This window comes from Pteropus medius, unplaced genomic scaffold (assembly GCF_902729225.1).
Source record: "Pteropus medius unplaced genomic scaffold, Ma_sr-lr_union100, whole genome shotgun sequence".
NCBI classification, from domain to species: Eukaryota; Metazoa; Chordata; class Mammalia; order Chiroptera; family Pteropodidae; genus Pteropus; species Pteropus medius.
This window is the reverse complement of record NW_024342647.1, coordinates 1,507,818-1,528,681: the sequence shown is the minus strand read 5'-3', so window position 1 is coordinate 1,528,681 and position 20,864 is coordinate 1,507,818. Positions and strand designations below refer to the sequence as shown.

The 20,864-nt window shown below is 44.5% G+C and overlaps 1 protein-coding gene across 1 annotated transcript in view; it reads right to left on the bottom strand.

Moving 5' to 3' along the window:
- CDK5RAP2 (CDK5 regulatory subunit associated protein 2) overlaps positions 1-20,864 on the bottom strand; it is a 155,903-nt gene that overhangs the window by 113,836 nt on the left and 21,203 nt on the right. Inside the window, 6 exon segments of the mRNA XM_039866749.1 lie at positions 376-429; positions 1,525-1,687; positions 6,124-6,278; positions 8,752-8,875; positions 15,220-15,296; positions 18,702-18,812. Coding sequence (XP_039722683.1) covers positions 376-429; positions 1,525-1,687; positions 6,124-6,278; positions 8,752-8,875; positions 15,220-15,296; positions 18,702-18,812 — 684 coding nt within the window.

The window sequence follows — 20,864 nt, the reverse complement described above, 5'->3', positions numbered from 1 at the left end:
GGACATGAAAGTGCTTTCTGAGCTGGCAGGCGCTATACAAACGCCGGCAGCTGCGACTAAGGGACCGTGGAGCACCGGCTTTGGGATCAGACTGGCAAGTCTGAATCCTTGAGATACTTTTTCTGAGCTACGTGTCATTGGGTAAGGGACCTCACCTCTCTGGGCCTCACGTGACACATCTGCAAAATGGGAATGCCTATTTCACAGTTATTGTAAAGATCGAGAAACCCCCTCTCCACTGCCTAAAGTCTCACTGGCAGACAGTAGCAGTCAATGAATGACAGCATTGTCACACAGAATTATCTTCTGCACTCGGAATAAAGCAAGAGGCAAGGATAAGTCTTCAATAAATTTTTAAAAATTGTATCAACATACCTGGATCCTCTCTTCAAAGCGATCTCTCTCCTTCTGGTGGTCCATTTGTGCAGCCTAAGAAAAGGCATTAATTGGTGCCCAGAAGGTACCCACAATCCAACAGCTTTCCCAGAACAATCAGAATGAGCACCTCATTTACTTACTATTCCCCACTGCTGTGGAACACATGAAAACAAGTGTCCGCCCCTCTCTGCCTCACCCAAAGTCCCACTCAAGTGAAGAAAAATATAAAAACGAGCAACCCATGTTGGTTGATCACCAGCCCCATAGAGAGTACACCAAGGAACTACAATGAGAAAGCACCACTCAGGGCTTCAGAAGTGAGAAAAAGGGTTAAAAGAAGCAGAAGATGAAGGCTAATTACAGCCAAAAACTAATTGGTGGGGCTAAAAAACTCATGGCTGCGTTAGGGACAAAGGAGACCCCGCTCCATAAAGAAGTCGAGACTTTTCATGAACATCCGAACATCTCGGATGTGAAAGTACCACACGCAGCAGCCACCTGTGCTCCGATGAGAGTGGGAAGGTCTCGACTAGGCCCACCTGCACTTCCAGGTCCTGCCCATCCTCTTCAAGAGCCTTGCACGGAGGCCGCCTATGTGGGGAAGGGTCCAGGGAGGCTTCGGGTCAGGACTAATAACACGCCTCCTAGAACTTGGGAAAGTATCACTCCTCTGAGCTGAGCCTGTTTCTAAACTCGACGCGGGACCGTGGTCTCTACCTCGCAAGGTAACCAGGAAGATTAAGTGAAGTGAACCCCTTTCATGCTGTAGCCCCAATACAGGCTAGTTCCCTGTCCCCACTGCCTCTGAAGTTTCAGACAAAAGGTAAAACAGGTGAGTACCATAATTTTATCCTAAGAAAATCCAAAGGATGAAAATAAAGTCCCCGGGCAACAACAAATTAACACACAGCAAAATGGAGGCAAGCAGGTATGAACTGTTTTTTAAGCAACTTTATGTGAACCTGAGACTGAAAAGGAAAAAAAATGCTCCTGACAAAGGAGGTTCCTGCCAGTTCCTCAGCTGACAGGGAGCTAATATTTGGAAGCGGACTGTGTGCGAACCGTGGGGACTGGATGTGCACTCCACTTCCCACGGAAGAGACTGGCCTGCTAATTAAAGTCCCACGTCGTGTCCTATCGCCTCACCTCAGTTTCTCTCGCCTTTTCTTCCCTCAGAGCAGCAGAAAGTCCTTGGAGCCCTCCAGATGACACATTCTCATCAGGAGACGCCATCTGAGATTTCTCCTCTTTAAGGCACTGAATTAAAGCTTCTTTGCTCTTCAAAGACAGCTTCAGCTCCTCAATCAGTCTAAAAGAGAACAAAATTTAAATATTAATTCTAAGCTGTTCTCTTAGCTCAGTGGAGCAAGAGGAGGCAGGAAATGGGGCCAGACATCTTCAAAGTAGACAGGTCCAATGACTGAACATAAACGGAATCACATTTTGCAAGGTGGAGATTAAGGGACAGAATTCATGTGACATTAAATGTCCCCTCGCCTCCAGCCTGGCCCTGGTCATCCCAACTTCTGAGCTGCTAGACTCTGGTCTTACTGAGTCACACTCCTGCTCAGACTTTCAACAGCCCCACCACCACCATCAGAGGATTACTAATTTTTTTGGCCAAGAAATCTCTCCAAAAGAAATCTGGCACTGAAGCTAAACAAACATGACCGATAAAGCAGAACTATTCCAGTAAGTGTGGAAAAAAAATGGAGAACGTCTCTCCGAGGCGACTCGGGGCAAACTTAAAAATACACTGACTTTCAAGATAAAGGTCAAACTCTGCAGCGAGGCATTAGAGGCCCTGGCTTTCCAGGCCTAGAAAACCAGGCTCTGCTGACAGCTTCGGCTTCGCCTCACAGGAGGCCACCACCTGCTCCATCGCCAGGCCACGCAAGAGCCACACTTCCAGCTCTCTCCCAAAGCCAGGCTGTTCTGTGCCTCTAGACCTTGGTTCACACCGTGCCCCGTGCCCAGTACGCCCTTCACAACCCTACTCCTACCTCCGCCTGATACACACCCATCACCCTGCCAGAGGAGTTAGACATTATTCTCCTCACGGGAGCATCGCCAACCAACGACCTCCCCGGTTCCCTCTCAGGTGGAGCTGAACACATCCTTCCCGAGGCCACCAAATTACCCCTATCAACTGTTCCCTGACAAGGGCCAAGTTATTTAGGTTCCCTGAGCCTGCATTTCCTCAGCTCTAAAGTGGGGATAACCTGCTTATGTGGAATGGAGATAAGCTGTTTAAAATGGCCCCACACAGCTCCAGGCGTATGACAGAACTCAACAAATGACAGCTGCTATAATTATTACTTTTTTTAACATTCAATAATTAGCATTTTGTCAAAGGACCCTAAGAAGAGTGTTTCTAGCTAAGCCTAAAAAGTGACTTACTACGTTAGAAGGAGGGTGGATAGGCCTGGAAGTGTGAGATGCTTTCCCTGGCTCCCAGGGCGAAAGTGAGGCGCAGGCTGAAAGTGCCTGGCAATGCACTGGTGCTACGGTCTGTCCCTACGTCCCTTTGAAATCCATATCAAAGTCCTGACGCCCAAAAGTGACGGCATCAGGTGGGGTCTTTGGAAGACGAGGTCACGAAGGTGGAGCTCCCATGAATGGGAGTAGTTAGTGCCTTATCCACGGAGCCCCAGAGCGACCCCCTGCCCCGCCTGCCAGGCTGGGATACGGAGAGAAAGAGCACCTCACCTGACCACGCTGGCACCTGACCGCACTGGCACCCTGATCTTGGACTTCCAGCGTCCAGAACTATAAATAAATTTCTCTTGTTTATAAGCAACCCAATCTGTGGTGTTTTGTCACAGCACCCCAAATGGACTAAGACAACTGGATATAGAGGATACCGGCAGCACCAGCACAATGCCCCCAAAACTCGGAAAGAGGAGTAAGACTGCCCTCTATGGGTTCAACTCTGAAGTCATCACATAATCAACTGGAGAGGATATCGCCAAACCGTACACTTAAAATGGATGTGCTGCGTTCTATGTAACTTACACTTTGATAAAACTGATTTTTTAGTTACCTTAAAACAAGTTCTAGATAGGGCTGGAAATGAGTGGGGCAGGCCTGTGGGGCCTGTGGTCAGGCTGGAGCACCAGGCCCGTCCAAGGGAGCAGCCGCAGTCCAGCAAGACGGCGGCCCGGTCTCGCCACGCCTTCCAGGTTTTCACGAGAAGCGGAAATCCAGACACTTATATGAAATTAGACTTTTGAAAAATATTAGCACTAGTTCAAACATTTAGAAACACTGTGTGGGCCAAATGAAACATATCTGTTGGCCACATATGACCTGCAGGCTCCTCGATGTCAACTGCCTTAAAGATACAGACTAGCTTTCAGCTCAGGCTGGAGGAGATCCAGCAGCTGAAGCACGTGCCTTTGAGGAGGGTGGTGGGGGCCCCGAAGGACATCCTAGTGAGGGCCCTGCCCAAGGCGGGTTAATCTGTATGGCAGATCTGGACTCACATCCCCAGGGTAAGGCCACAGACCTTTATTCCAATTCTTTATTCCAACTGCTTAGCAACTCACCTTCTGGTCTGGGCTTAGCTTCCTAAGAGTCCTGCCTTCAGGGAGGGCACACACTGATCCTCGTCCAGGGAGACTTCCGTCAGAGAGGGCCGTGCCCCCAGCGAGCAGAAATCCAGAGCTGGCACCTGGCTGCCACACAGTTCTCTGGGAGTGTGGTGGGGCACAGCTACCCCCCGAGACAGGTGCATTCACAGTACTGGTAAATCAGGTTTCTGTGCCTACCCAGCCAGACCTATGGGAAACCTCAGGAAGACACGGGCTTTGGCGAGGCCCTGACCTGACCACCTGCATCCACGGCGACCCCTAACTCCCGGATCAGTCAGTACTCAAGGAGCATTAATCCTTCCCAAATTTCCTCTTCCAAAACGGTGAGACGCCAAGCTTCTGCAGCACATGCTGACAGGAACCATTTTCCTCCATGATTACCTTGAAATGTGCCAGGCTCCACACCTTGGCACGTGCTGTTCCCTCCAAGTGGCAGGGCTTCCTCACCCAACTTCCAGCACTCCGCCTCTGAGAGGCCCTATAGGCCCAAACGCCCAAGCAGAGCTGATCACTCCCTTGCTCTTGTCACAGCACAGAACTCAGAACTTATCCCTAGCACCAATCAAGGCTTTTTTTTACATCTGCCCCTCCCACACTGGGAGCTCCATATAAGGAAGACAGTACACAGTTCTCATTCCTGGCACCCAACCCAAGGCCTTGCTCCATAGTTGGTTAGGGAATGAATCGTTATCTCCTTGAATTCAGGCCTTAATCCATATACCCAAGAACCTCCGGGGCTCTCTGGGCTGCCCACGATCCCTCAACCCAACATGTCTCAAATGAAAGCTCATCTTCCCACCCCCTCCACCCCAAAACATCTCTTTCTCCCCCTTTTGCCCCAAACTCAGCAAACTGCACTACCATTCCAGTTGCTCACACTCAACACCTGGGTGAGGGTGTCTGTCCACAGCCTTTTCCCTCGGCCCAAAATCCAATCAGCCACCAAGCCCTTCAAGCCAACATGTCGAATCCACCTTCTAAATTCTCTCATCCTTCTCTGTCCCTCGTTCAATCACCTCAGTCCTGGTCATCTGGTCATCAGCATCAATTCTGGACTTCTGTATCAGCCTTCGAGTCAAGCTTTGCACTCAACTCTCCAGGGAACAGCCAGAGGGACCTCTCTCAATTTCATTCTGATCCTATCACCCACCCCCGACCCTTAACTCTTCTGTGGCTTCTCACATGCCCTGAGGGCAAAACACAGCCCCTCCAATAAGGCCCACAGGATCTGTCTCAGTTTCTCTCCCTTCCCTCTTCCCACCTCCCTTTCAGAAGAGGACACTCTGCCATGCTGTGCTTCTTTCCGTTTCTCGACCATGCAGGGTGTCCATTCTGCCTCTGGACTTTCACGCAGAAAGTTCCTAAAGCCTGGAACACCCTTTCTTCTTCCTTATCCTAGTACTTCCTCTAGGAAGCTTTTCCTAATCCCTCTAAACTGAATTAGATAAATATGTCAATCCAGAACTCACCCCATCTAGCCAGTATCACTCTGTCCCCCTCCACTCCTTCCACCAAGTGGGAAGATGAGCTTAAAGGCTGCCTACGGGCCATGTGTTCCATCCATTTGTCTGGGCCAAATGGTACACATTTTATTCCTGGACCATCAAAGAGCTCTGTATTTGGTCTATACTGTTTTGGCCCCTTGTACTGTACTGATCTGGGTCCTCAGTTTACATTCAAAGACAATGATGAAAAACTGGTCACACAGAATCCATTCGTATTTACTGTGGGAATGCAGTCACTTACTGTTCCCTTTGGAAAGATCCAGAAGAGAAATTTCTCTCTGACGAAGTTAGGTAAAACTGGGCTTCTCCTGAGTTACTAGCTTGTTTTATTTTGTGAGCAATCTGAATCATGTCCGCCAAGATTGTTTTTCCCTTTTTACTTTGGCTACCAGGAAGCTTAAAGCTCAAACTGAATGTTAAATTTAGTATCTGAGGAGAAATTTCCAGCATGAATTTCTATGGACTAACTCTCTCTGTCCCGAGATCGCCACCCCATTCCTTTTCCTTTCACCCTGGTTTCACCCCTAGCTTTCTCAGTGCGGGAACAAGCAGAAAAGGGAGAAGGAAAACGGAAGGAAGGGAACAATTCTCCCCCCCGTGCTGCCAGACGAATGACGATCGGCGCATCACAGGGACAAACGCCAGACCTGTCTTTCTCTTCCAGGACCAGGGCCATGTCCAAGTTCCCCTCGTGCATCTTCTTCATCTCTGAAAGCTGGTTTTCCAAGCTCAACCGCAGAGCCTTCTCCATTTTCGTCCCTGCAAAGGCCTTTTCCAGTTCTGCTTGGGCGGCTTTCACCTCCTAGAGTTAAATTAAATGCATTTGATGCAATTTTTCAATACAATTGGGAACATTTTGAAAGGGAATTGGATTAAAATATAAATATGTATGACTTTTTCTCCAGCACATTTCCCCTCCCTGAATTGTACTATACATGGGGAGAATCGGTAATAAAAACATTTGCCAGCCATCTTTCCCTCTTGTATCCTGAAGAGTAATAGGCATTTCCAATGGAAAAGACTCGACTCTATGAGAACGGTTTTGGTTTTGAAAAATCAGATCAATATTTACAGCTCAATGAGAACAAGGAGAAATATGCCTCTCAATATCTAAACATACATAAATTTTAAAGTCACCATAATCTCCATATAAATTCATCCCACACCCCACCGCCCCCTCACTATTTTTTTTAAGATAATGACTACACAATTCTAAAGCGCATTTTCTATATCTCCAAAGTGATTTAGGTGGTGAAAAACTCTATGTTCTTCCTGAGGGCTCACAGAAGCCAACAGGAAACTAACTAAATCACACAGGCAGTGCCTGAGTTAGGGGAAAAGGCCCTGGTGCCCATGAAAGCAACCTGGGAGTAGACAGGACTCTCCAGCTACTCATGTCCACTGCCTCTGATTACTTCACAAAGATAAAAGTCAAAGTGAACTGGGTTCAAATCCCAGCTTTCCCGCTTATTTGCTGTGTGGCCTTGGGTAGTCGCTTAACCTCTCTGAGCCCCAGCTTCTCAATCTATAAAACAGGGCTAAACATCACTCTGTCAGAGTTGTTGTGAGATTGTCAAACGCCTGCTATGTCACAGGAACCTGGAAAAACGCTGGCTTCCTCCCTGCCCTTTCTCTCCAGTGCCGCCCCCACCACTGTCCCCAAGAGCCTTGCCTGTCAATCTCAGTGATGGCTGCGAAAAATCATTTCCCCAAATTCTGAGACAACAAACAACAAAACCTATCATTTACTGAGTTCCTACTCAATGCCGCGCTTTGCAGCGAGTTCTATTTATATTATCTTTGATCCTCACTCAACCCTGAAGAGTTACATACTGAGAATGCAAGCTCTGCAGCCAGACCGCCAGGCATTTACTGCCTGTGTCACCTTGAGCAAGTGACTTACTCTGTGCCAGTGTCACCATCGTTTTCCTTTTGTTTTTAAAGGATGATAAAAGTATTTACCTCCTACGTTCGTTGGAGGGATTAACTAGATCAATGCATGCAAAACGCTGAGAAGGGTATTTCACACATGGTAAGCCCTCGATGAACTGTTAGTTCCACTGCTGTTATTACGATTCCTACTGCAAGCAGGTCTCACTAGCTTCATTTTACAGATGAAGAGGCAAGAAGCTGAGGGAAAACAGATGCTTTACCCATGGTGACTAAGCTAGTGAGAGTGAGCAGGGATTCAACCCAATCCTGTCAGTTAGGCTGGCACGCTGAAACACTGCGAAGCGCTCGCTGGGAAGAGTAAGATGAACAAACAAAAAGTCTCTTTAAAAGTCTCACGGTCATCTTCACTAAAATTCAGAAGTCGGGCTCAGAAGACACTACTTTTGGTTCGAGCTCCACCACTTATGACCACGCCCTCTAAGCGTCTCGCCCTCTCGGAGCTTCCTCATCTGTGTTGTGGCCCTAATATCTACACACCCCTACGAGACCGATATAAGGGCTGATGTGAGCATCTTCACTATAAGATGCAAAACACAGCACAGGTGAATCTGCGTTTTTGTATCCAGCATTGCTTTTCGGTGCTATTTCTCCTCATATCTGCTAAGAAGAATCAGGGTTTCGGGTAAAGACAGTGAGATGAAACAACAGATTTCGAAGACCAAAAATGAAGTAATTAGTATTACATAATACTAGCTTTAAATGGAGGGAAACTTTTTAACACCTAGGAGACAGATTTCTAACCAAGAAACATCCTGACTCCCATCAGTCACAGGAAGCAACTGAGAATCAGTAGACGGAGAAGCTACACACAGTGCCTCCCCGGGAAAAGGCATTGGATGAGCCTGGCGGGATGGTGGCGGGGTGGCTGACCGGGCCTGCATGGACACACGATGGCCTACAAACCAGGAAATCTGGTTCCAAGCTTAGCCACTGTTGGGGGAGTCACTTCCCCTCTCTGGGCCTCAGTTTCCTCTTCTGTAAAATAAAGGGACTAAACTAGACAATAAGAGCGGTATTACAGCAAGAACACAGGCTTTGAAATCAGCAGTCCTAAATTTCAATCCAGGATTAAACTGAGACTAGGCAGTATTTCCCTCTGTACCTCAGTGTCCTCACCAACAGGAACGAAGACAACACTGGCCAGTCTGCAGGGCGTAAGGATATGAATTCTATACGCGGGGTTGGAATCCCAGAGATGCTCAATAAGATGACGCTTGTTCCTGCTGACACTCTGACGGTTTAGGAAAGGGGGATCAAAATTCTGCCCACTCCGTTATAACCCACTGTGAGCAACACACTCTCCTCGGGGCTTCCGGACTTGCCTCTTGTAAAAGGAATATTCTTTGGGTCAGGAGATCTTCGACCTGCTGCACCTTCTTCTGAGCGTCCTCTTTCACCCGTCGAACTTCAGAGCCGCCCCCTTCAGCGAGGCTCTCCACTGCTTTGCTGCGAGAAGAGGCAAAAGTGTAAAATGCATCAGGGTGACAGCCAGCTGGTGAGTTCAATCACCCCGAGAGACAAGGAACGTTTGTTAGTCACTTCTCCCACAGACCTGTACTGAGCTTCTTTTTTAGTTTAATATTTGTAATTCTAAAACACCACTCATACAATATAGAAATGTATCACATCAATGCACTGTACACTTTAAATTTACACAATATTACATATCGATTATGTATCAATCGAAATATACATATATTATTAAAAAACAAAGAAAGAAAAGAAAAAAGAATCATCGATCATCTTATCATTCAGGATAGCTAAGTTAACATTTTAGTATATAGCCTTGCAGACATTTTCTACAAAAATAGAACCATACAGTACACATCTGTGATCTAATTTTATTGTTTAACACACTATAAACATCCTTTTGTACCAATAAATATAAATCTATATCATAATTTTTAAAAGCTACATTTTAATTTGCTATATGAAATATACTGTACTATAATAAATCAATTCTATTTTTAAAACATTTGGATTGTTTCTGATTTTACATATTTGTCTGGTAATACTTATAAAACTTTGAGAACAGTACAATGTATTCAATAAATGTTAGTATTATTGTTTATTAACATAAGCAATGTTATAATGTATGTATATTATCCAGGAGTTTCCTTAGGGTCAATTCCTAGAAAAGGAATTACTAAAGCAAAATGTAAATAATCTTTCAAGATTTTTTTTGACAACTATTATTAAATTTCCTACCAGGAAGTTTCCCACAAAGTACATCCCTCCCCCAATAGTAGAAAAGGTAGAGAGCTGGTCTGACAGACCAACGCGCAAAGGAACAGTATGCAACGTAAATAAATCAGAGGGATGAAGGGCTTGTATGCCCTGTCTTCTGCCAACCGGAGGGGAAAGTATTTTTTGTTTTGTTTTTATTATTTATGCCTACAGCATCCGGTCTTCCTAGGTGGTCTCCCATCCAAGTACTAACCAGGCTAGATGCTGCTTAGCTTCCGAGATCAGACATGGGGCTTGTTCAGGGTGACATGGCCGTAGACTGTGGACCGTGGCTCCACTGGGGCATGAACCCAGGACTTTCTGCGTGTAAAGCAGACATGCTAACCGCTACACTATGGAGCCACGTCCGGGATAGCGTTTTAAATACAGGACTAGCTACCACTTGGGGCATGAGGAGAGAGCATGCGAGCAGCCCACACTCCACGCGACTGTACCATACAATGCAGAGTTCACATTGCTGGGCACCATGGAATATCCTCGCCGCCTGGCAAGCAGTGGTAGGGATGGCACACGAAAATCGGTCACAGGACCACAACCACTGACGCCTCTCATTTTGGTTCTTCCCAGAAGAAAAAGAGTCAGGTATGAATCTGTGAGACATGTACTCAGAGAAATTCTCATCAGCTTTCTAAAATGTCTGCGGGTTTCCAGAAGGCAGAATAATATAAAGGAAATGGCTCCACCTAAAGCTGGTTTCTCAGAAAAACTGCAACGGAACAAATCCACTCAGCAGCCTCCCATGCCCTACTTTGGGGGTATGTAAGGTTTTTTCCGACCAAAAGCCATGTGATCAGACATGCACATGTACAGGCCATGTGAATTTTTGACGGAGAACAATGTAAAGTCAAGAGGGCCATACTTGCTGTCCAAGTCTCAACAAAGACTTGGAGCCGCCTGCAAATAAAGACTTTATTCAGATCTTGTTTCCCTCTTTCACCAATGAGCCTTCAAAAGGCCCCAGTGTCATGATATCATCTTAATGGAATTCAATGTGAACAACTGGAAAGAAAGGACAGATCTGAAGCTAAATAGATCTGCTTCCGAGTTTTTAGTCTATTATGTCCTTAGTGTGACTTGGGGTAAATCACTTCTTACATCTCAGTTTCCTTATTTGAATAATGAGATGATGACTTCTTAGAATGAATGTGCTAACCATGCGGTGGCCACAGCCTGGTGCCCCTTCCTCTCTGATCTAAGTGCTGCATGACTGCCTGTTGTCCCTGAGGCCACCGCAGCGCCGGCTCCTGCTGAGATTCTCTGAGAGGCACTAATTCTACCCTCTGCTGGCGTCTGAGCTGAGAATAGATGATCTGCTGGCCGGAACTAAGGCCACCATTGCCACTTCCTGATTAATGGCATGAAATGTCCCGAGCCCCTACTCCTTCATCTCATTTCTTGATCAGCACTGTCTGGAATTCACAGTGACTCACAGTCATTTTTCTGTCACTCCTCAAGAGGCATTAAATATGGCTGCAAGAATTCTGGACTAGAAAGCTTTTCCCTCCTGAGCCTTACATAAGGATTTTTCCAGTCCTGAATTTCCTCTAACCACCCTTGGTTTAGAGTCCTTGGACTTTATAGAAGCATCCTCTAGAAAATGGCTCGCTTATTACCCCATCCTCCATATCCCCACCTCCCATCCCCACCTCCATCCCCACCCTCCATCCTCACTCCCCACACCACCCAGGGAGTGCAAATACACCATCTCCCTCCTATCAGCCCAGATGGAACCTTTGTTTTTACAGTCAGCACCACATTCACTGTCAAGAGGCTGACTACAATTTTTAACAAGTAAGGGTATTATGCAGTTTGTTTGCATTTTAGTTATACCAATAAAATATACTTCCAATAATAAATGTTCCAACTTTTCATTTATCATCTTTGCATTTTACAGTTACTGTAGCAATAAAATTTATACTCAGCAGTATGGTGCAATTTTCCTCTGCTAATGGAATTATTATTTTTGTTTTTGTTTTAAAACTACAGGGAAAAAATTTTACTCTCGACGACATGTCTGCTTTTGTTTTTAATGTCCCCTTATAGTAACTGATAAATAGAACGGAAGCCAGCAAACATACATGTTTACTTCAGAGCGAGGCGGACCAGCCCCAGCGCTGGGACCAACGTGGGCAAGTTCCCCTCTCCTGGGCCTCAGTTTTCTCTTCACTCAAACGGGAACACTGGCTGCCTCACGTAACTGCTGTAAAATCAAGTGCAGTAAAGCACGTCAGGTGCCAGGCACGGGGTTTGGGGCAAAGAAGAATCTTGATAAATGTTAGTTCTCTCCCTCTACCCTTTCTTTCCTTATCACATTTAGGCCAACAGATGGGACAGAGAGCAAGACCTATGAGAGGACTGGTTGAGCGAAGCTGGTCCAACCCAGCTTTCCAACCTGATACAAAAACGAACCTTCTATAAACACCACCCTCGCTACTCTTTTCAACCATGAACATTTCCTCTTGATTCTTTCCATTCTAATTATAGCTTTTCCCATATCTCCCATCCACCCCCCTCAAAAGAAAACAACCATAAAACTCAAAAAGAGAATGTACATAAAGATAATTTTCCATCGACAAATATGAACCACACACACGCCACTAGGTCCCGGGCACTGAGAGGTAAAGGGAAGGCACACTTAGTAGATGCGTGGAAACGGTGTGCACATCATGTCTACGGCAGGGAATTCATGCGAACCCTATGAAGTAGGAACAGCTGAGGAACCAAGGCTCAGAGGCCACAACCCACCTATTGGTAGAGCCAATCCAGAGCCCCTGCCTCTTCCATGAGTCCTGTACTCTAACAAAGGGGGAGGAGAGGCTCTTGGCCTTAAAGATGCAGTGTCACATGGGAAAAATGAGAAACACACATAAAAATAAAAAAAGAATATGAAACCTAGTGATGAAGCAGAAGTCTCAGGCCTGAGTTCTAATCCCGGCTCTGCTCTTTCTGGCTGGATGGTTTTAGTCGCAGCCCTGTCCTTCTCCAGGACAAAATTCCCTCCCTGCTAAAAGGATGTTTTCCTCGAGATTTGACTCTCAGGAAAATGATGGAATGCAAACAGATGTCAAAGTGTTTTATAAAGTCAAAAGTGCCACACACATTTGGGACTGCCATTATATGCCACAGAAGTCTGTGCAGAGACTGACGTAGGCCAAGGCAGTCCTGTGAGATCCAGCGTGAGCCTTTCTGTAGAGTGGACAAGAGGCAAGGTGTTTGGGCGGGAGGGGCTGGGAAGGGGAAGGGTTCTGCCGGGGCCAAGTCAAAGCGGCGGGAACAAGAACATCTTTAGGATCTGTGAACTGTGGGATAAAAAGCTGGAAGAGAGAAAGCTGGAGCAGCTGAATCATCGTGAACGTTCTTAAACAACTCATGACCTGAACCCCCAAACCCTGACATCTGCCTTCCCATCCATTACCACATCCTGTTAACTCTGCTTCCTAAATGTCCTTCCAATCCACCCATTCACCTCCATCCCTAATCTCTCACCTAAACTACTGGACTAGCCTAACCGGTCCTCCTGCTTCTATTCCTGCTCCCTCTACCAAACATTTCCCACTCAGCATCCAGAGCGGCCTTTTCAAAAACAAAACTCTGGTTGTGTCTCAAAACCCATTAATGCTTTCTCTTCGATCTCAGAATAAAGACCGAAATTTCTAGTGAGGCCTCAAGACCCTGTAAGATGAGGCCGAGCCCCCTGGACTTCTCCCATTTCCACAGACCTTCACGTTCCCCTCCCTCCCCCTGAACACTTTCGCCACCCTGTCACGTAGTTGATTTCTTCTTACCCCTCAGATCTCACCTCAAATGCTACCTCCTCGGGCCGCTTGCCCTGAAAGAGATCTCTATTTATAAATCTACTCCTGCTCCCATAAACTCTCAAGGCTCCCTTTATTTTCCTCATAGCTCTTCTCCCAGTTTATATTGACACGTTTATTGTTATTTTTGTTTGTGCAAGTATCTCAACACCAGCAGCCACCAGAACGAAGCCCCACGTGTCTCTCTGGTTCGCCACTGCATTCCCAGGAACTCAGCCCAGTGCAGCATGGAACAGCTGCTTAATATTTTCTGAGGAAAGTGATAAATCAGGTCAGACCCAAAAGGGCCCTAAACACTAGTTTGGGCAGTTTGGGGAATCTCTGCATACAAACATGTGCACGAGCCGCACAAAACACCTAGCCCTGTGTGCTGGTACCGAGGAGTGCACAGAGCCTTCGTGAGTTTGGGTTTTCAGCGGTACGTCTGACTTAACACAAATCCTAGCCAAGACCCGCAGCCGGCCGGGCACTGAGTATGAAACAGAGAGAATTCTCGTACTGACTTCCAGGCCTAGTAAAGTAGGCTTGACTCCCTGCCTAGAGAATGATAAACGATGTGCGTCCAAAAAAACAAAAACTTGTTAATTTGCTTTATTCACTCATTCAGAAAATACCATGTGCGCAAGGTCAAGCCTGGGCCTGGAAACCTCCGATCTACCCAAAGCCAACAGCAATCTAACTTCCAGCTGCGGGCCCTGTGGCAATAGCAGGAATGAGACGGCCCAGCCCAGAGCAGCGAGCTGCAGCCAGACTCCGCTTCCCGTCCCACATCACAGGAGGTCCACTGCCATGACCCATGCATCGTTTCCCCAAAGCTTTCAGCCAGAGCCCTGGGGATCAGGCCTGGGAAGTATCAGTCCAGTCTGACCAAGCGAAACTCAGCACACTGTGGTGTCCCCACTGGACCCGCAAACACCCTCTATCACTGCACCCTCCATTACACAACTCACCAGTCTCTGATGGGCTCCTCAAGTGAGGGAATGTCTCTTTTCAAATCCTCAAAGTGTGATACCAGTAATTACACGATAAATGTTTATGAATGAATGAATAAATAACCAAGTGAGTCACAGGCTATACTCTCTGAACTATGCTTATTGTTCAATAAATATTTAAATTAACTGATTAATTAAAATAATAGTTTTCAGATGTTCTTTAAGCAAAAAAGAAAAAAAAAACGAGCAACTCTGGTTGAAGCCCCGCCCTCCGCCCGTCCCTTGCCCATTTTATGGCAATGAGACACTTACGATCTCGATGGTGCTCACAAATATATTGCTGAGGAAAGGCGCCAGACATACAAAAACAATATATGGATATCCATTGTTATAAAGTTCAAAAATAGGCAGAATTAAGCAATGGTGATGCTCCTGGCCAGCACGGCGGTCATCTTTGTGGGAGAAGGGAAAGATCTGGGAGCACAAAGGGGACTTCTTGGGATCCGGCAACGTTCTGGTTTCTGATCCGGATAATGGCCCCACGGGTGTGTGTGCTTAGTAAGAATTCATCCTTCTGTATAAATAAGACCCATTCATTTCCCTGTAAGTATGTTACATTTTAAAAGTTTGTTGAAAAATAGTTAAATAAAAATGAAACCTCTTTGGGGTCCTCAGAGCCCAGCTGGAGAACGACTGGCTTAAAAAGCACAAGGTTCAATTTTACTGCCCCACTTAGCCGCCACCATCAGAGCCCCTGGGCGACCTGCGAGTTTGTGACAAGATGACAGGTACTCACGAGGCTTTGATGAGCAGCCGCTCCCTCTCTTGGAGCTCCCGCTTCAGACTTTCTACTTCCACCTTGAGCTCGATGTTCTTCCAGACAAGATTAGGAAAGAAAAGAAACAGTGTAAAATACAGGGCATATGCATGTCTACCACGGGGAAAACGCTTTCAGCGTAGACTAACTACGTGATGCTTGTAATAGGCCGACGTTAGATTCAAAACCTCGCTAGCCTCGGGGCACAGGGAAAAGGGAATTATTAAACACTGGTGGTCTCAAAAGAAAGCCCCGGATTTCTCAAGACTTGGAACAATTATGTAAATTTTCCAAGCTTCTAACAGCCAGAGAGCATTCAAACATCGAGGCATAAATGTCATACAAGAGAGGCTGATTTAAAAATTGTTTGCCCTCCACCAAGCAAATTTATAAGCAATTCTGTAGTTTGCTTTTACCGTTCCAAAGCAATTACTTCTGGTTGTTTACCATCATGCATGTGCTGGTTGTAGCAGTGGGAACATGTCACAGTTTAAAAAAATAAAACATGTGGATGGATAAGAGGGAAGCCTTGTCCCTGCCTGTTTCATTTCAATATAAGACTTCAGGGTACTCACACAAAAAAGAGCCACCACACGGGGCAAGCTGTCTATAACGGACACCAATACGTTCTCCAATCGCCTTCTCTTAACTGGCTAGAACGAAGGGAGTCGCATGTGGCTTTGCATGAGAACGTGAGAACCCAAAGACAGAGTCTCTGGCACACGGATGGCAATGAGAGAAAGTGAGGTAGTGGTGGGCTTCTCAAACCTGCCCACAGATGAATCCAACAGAATATCAGATGAATTTTTATAGCAGAAACAGGGGTCTGGGTGCACAGTTTGCAGAGAACTGCTATAAATCCAAGATTTCTTTGAAATCTTGCTCCTGTTTTACTTTAATAATTCATGCCAATTTTACATTCTACTCCATAATACATGCGTATCGTTTCAAATAAAAATGACATTTCCAATAAAACTGACAATCTTGGAGGACAGGCCTCCCTCCTTTTATCCAGAAGGGAAAGGCCATGGGTTTGGGACCAGAAGGACATGGGTTCAAATTCTGCCTCCAGTCTTTACCAGGAGGAAATCATAAGTCAGTGGATGCTCATTTATTCATCCCTTCACCGCGCAGTTGCCTGTGTCAGGCCAAGCACTGGGTACACTGGTCCACGAGGCAGACACAGGCCCTGCCTTCACGCCAACACCAGACAGAAAACTGGATGTGTGAGCCTATAACTGCTCTCAGAAGCACAAGTCCAGGAGGTGAGTATGCAAGGTTTTACTTTTCACATCCCCCAAGTGGCAAATGAAAAACAAAAAGCCCACCTGACATGGGAGATTTCAGGACTAAATGAGCTAACAAGTGAGAAGAGCCTAGAGACAGGGCTCAGAATGTGTTCTTTTCCTCAATGTAAAACAACAGGAACTAAGGAAGTCATCTATGCAGCAGGACTTTTTATAGAAGAAACTGATCTTTGCATAAAGGACACTGAGTTACAGTGCACAATGTCTTCAACTGCAGTTTGTGAAAATTATAGAAACACCCTTCAAATAGAGAATTCCTTTCCAGCTCTCAGAAGGGCAGAGCTATATGTAAGAGCTGATATCATAGATTCTCTGCTTTCTGATGAACCAACTGGCACTCTAGCCTAGCAAATTTAAAAGAACGGATAGCTACCTTGTCCACTAGACTATTTCTTGCAAGTCTAACCCCTCAAGTTACGTGGTGACCGTAATTTCCAAACCAAAAATCAAAGATACCTTATGAGCTTAAAATGGAATAGCATTAAAAACAGAATAAAAAAGCTCTTAAACCACTGTTAAGATATCCAAGATACTGTTAAGAAAAAACGCAAGGAACAGAACAGAACAGAACATGCTTGCATTTAGGTAAAAAGGGGGTTTATACACATGTACATATACTCACATATGCTTGCTCGTATATACATAAAATTTCTCTGCCTGATAATATTGGTTAGACCCAGGGGACTGGAAAACAAGGGTCGAAGAAATTCTTCTCGGTGTATACCTTTTATGGTTTTCGAATTTTGAACCAGGTACACCTACCCCCAAAATTAAACTGAAATGAAAATACAATAAAATCAGGTCATCTATATGGACAACGAAAAAGAATAGCATGGTACCATGAGGCAGGCAGCCTTGGGTTCAAAGTCCACCTCACAGAGTAGCTACGACATCAAGCAAGTTACGAATCCTCCCTGAGCTTCCGTTTCCTAGCCTGTAAATTGAGGATAATCTCCACTGCAAAAAAAGGTTGTCTTGAGAATGAAAATAAGCTGAAAAAGTACTAATGGCCAGGACAGTGCCTGACACAGAGCAGGCAACTAACACGTATTGGCTTCCTATCACCCTAGAAGTTCTGAGATAGATGATAATCATACTTACATATAAAATGTTTTAGGCTATTGATTTTCCTTTAAAAATCTGACTGCATTGCCACTTCCTCCCAAAAAAAGGGGACATCCTCATCGTCTTTCCACCCCCACAATGAAAAAAAAATTGTGTCTTGAGGGACAAAGGAACTTTTCAATTCCTGAAAAGGCTCAGAAGTACAGTACAATCCCTCTCCAAGACAAGTCCATTTAAGTTCATGCACTGAAACTCAAGCAGAGCTCTTTTTCCTCCTTCAAAAGTTTCCACTGGTGCAAACTTCAGAAGAGAAAAAATGAAATAATTCCCAAGCCAAGGGCTAATCTATTAGAGAAAGCCAAGAAATGGGCACTGAAATATTGTTTGTATTCATGTCTTTTCAAGAAAGCCAAGTTCTTTTTTCAACTTTCAGAACGAAGGTTTGTTTTTAGGCAGAGACCTCCAGGTCAAGACTTCAGACAGGAACAGACATTTTCTTCTGTCAGTTATAAGCGAGCACACAAGGCATACAGAAGAGTCATATCACAGGAAAACTGACAACCCCAACTTTGGGCCGCCAGCAGAAGCCTCAATAAGACCATGATGATAACGGTCCAGCACTGACGGTGTGCTGGGGCTTTCCACCTGTCATCTCATTTTAATCCTCACAAATAACCCTATAACAAAGGGATTATCACTTAACTCTGGAAGCGAGCCCAGAGAGCTGAAGTGGCTTGACTACAGCTGCACAAGTCAGCTGGTAAAAATAAGATTCGATTCTAAAAACGATCTACCATTTCACTGTCTTTGTCTAAATTATCGATAATTAGAAAGAGGCAACTGAGATACAGTAAATCAGAGTTCTGATTTTAAGAAGAAAGAAGAACTCTCTTAAAATTAATCTTGTATCTCTTTGCTTAATATTAAGGTCATCCTATTATCTTTATGCTCCCCATAATAAATTCAAATTAAATGAAAGAAGCTCTATCTAGTCATGCTAACTCTGAGAACAAATATTAATCAAATTTCTGCTTAGAACGACTATTGAGAAAAGACACCAGGGGTGGCAGCAAGAAGTGGGGTACTCACAGTTTTATAGATGTGTTCGGTGGGGCCATCAAATTCCTGTTGCATTCTTTCCTCAAGGAAATAGATGCGAAGTTTTAGGTTAAAGTTTTCTTTCTTCAGTTCAGTGATTTGCTGGAAAATAAGCACAGATGGGTTATCAAAAGTAAGCTCTAAGGGCTGTTACCTGCATTAATACTCATAGCTTCCAAAGCTACAAATGGATTGAAATATTAAATACTAGAAAAGCTTACCATTGCTGCAATTGTACCAACCTAGAATTAAGTGATTCCCTCCAACCAAACTTATGACAATCTGAGCAATGGAATGAACAATGACTAAATGAAGAAACAATTTATGATTCTGCACTGATAATAAGTAATTAAGGGAGAGGAGGAGGAGTGGAGAGGAGTGGAGGGAAGGGAAGGAAGGAAGGAAGTAAAAGGAAGGAAAGGGAAGGAAGAAGGAAGGAAGGAAGGAAGCGATCTCTTCATTACAAAATGAATCCAGTTAATAAGTGTAGAAGAATAGAAGGTACAGAAAATCACCATTACACAACCACTATAGTAGTAATTGATTCAGGTAAGAATGATCAATGCTAAAAGCACTAGATGAAAGATTACTGGAGAACATGATATTCACGCAGTCTCGAGATATCACCCCATAGATGAATTGTTACTTACAACAAGAAAAGGTACCTTTACAATTTAGAAACCCAGCAGACACCACTTTAATCAAGAGTATATACAGTCGTCCCTTGGTATCCACGGGGGATTAGCTCCAGGAACCTCAGCAGATCCCCAAATCCATAGATGCTCAAGTCCCTTATATAAAACAGTGTAATTTGCAAATGATCTATATTTTTTTCAACTATTTTCAATCCATGGTTGGTTGAAGCTACACATGCAAAACCTGCAGATATGGAGGGCTGACCCTGGTGGGACAAAATAATGTCTCGTGCCTCCTGAAACAAATCACTGCAAGTAAACAATTACTTAAAATGCTTATGCCTACAACCTTTAACCTGCATCTAATCAGAAGTTGTCAATCAGACACATCCAAATTGAAGAACATTCTGCAAAACAACACGCCTGGTTAAAAATCTTAATGGCAATCTTTAATCAAAAATGATTGAGGAACTCTTTTAAATAAACGGAAGCACTGGAGGCGTGGCTGCTAAGTGCAATAAAATCACACAGTGAATCTTGAGTTTTTTAAAAAAGCTTTATGGGATAACTAGGGGAACGTGAATAACAATATTATATTATATTTATATAATAGCACCATGATTTTGCAGGAAAGTCCCAAGTTAAGATATACGTGCCAAAGTACTTAAGAACGCTGTCATGATGTCTGTAACTCTCTAATGAGTGGAGAGGAAGGATTCCACAAAAAAACTACGAGAATTAATAAATGAATTCGGTTAAGTTGTAGGCCACGAAATCGATATTTAGAAATCTGTTGCATTTCTACACACAAATAATGAACTATCAGAAAGAGAAATTAAGAAAACAACCACATTTTCAATTGCATCGAAAATAATAAAATACCTAGGAATAAATTTAACCAAGGAGGCAAAAGACCTGTACTCTGAAAACTATAAGACACTGATGAAAGAAAATGAACAAAACACAAATAAATGGAAAGATATACAATGCTCATGGACTGGTAGAATTAATACCGTTAAAATGTCCATACTACCCAAAGCCCTCCACAGATCCAAGGCAGTCCCTATCAAAATACCAATGGCACTTTTCACAGAACTAAAACAAATAATCCACAAAAGACCTTGAATAGCCAAAGCACTCTTGAGAAAGAACAAAGTTGGAGGCATTATGCTCCCTGTTTTCAAAATATACTACAAACCTATAGTAATCAAAACAGTGTGGTACTGGCACAAAACCAGACACAGAGAAACGGAACAGAGAGTCCAGAAATAAACCCACACTTATATGATCAATTAATCTACAACGAGAGAAGCAAGGTAAAATTATATAACTTTTAAATAAATACACAGGGGGAAATCTTTGGGGCCTAGGGCTTGGCAGAGTTCTTAGATATAACACTGAAAGCATGATACGGAAAAATTTTTTGCATCAATAAACTGGACTTCATCAAAATTTAAAACTTTCGCTCTCAAAAACACAGCGTTAAGAGAATGAAAAGACAAGCTACACACTAGGAGAA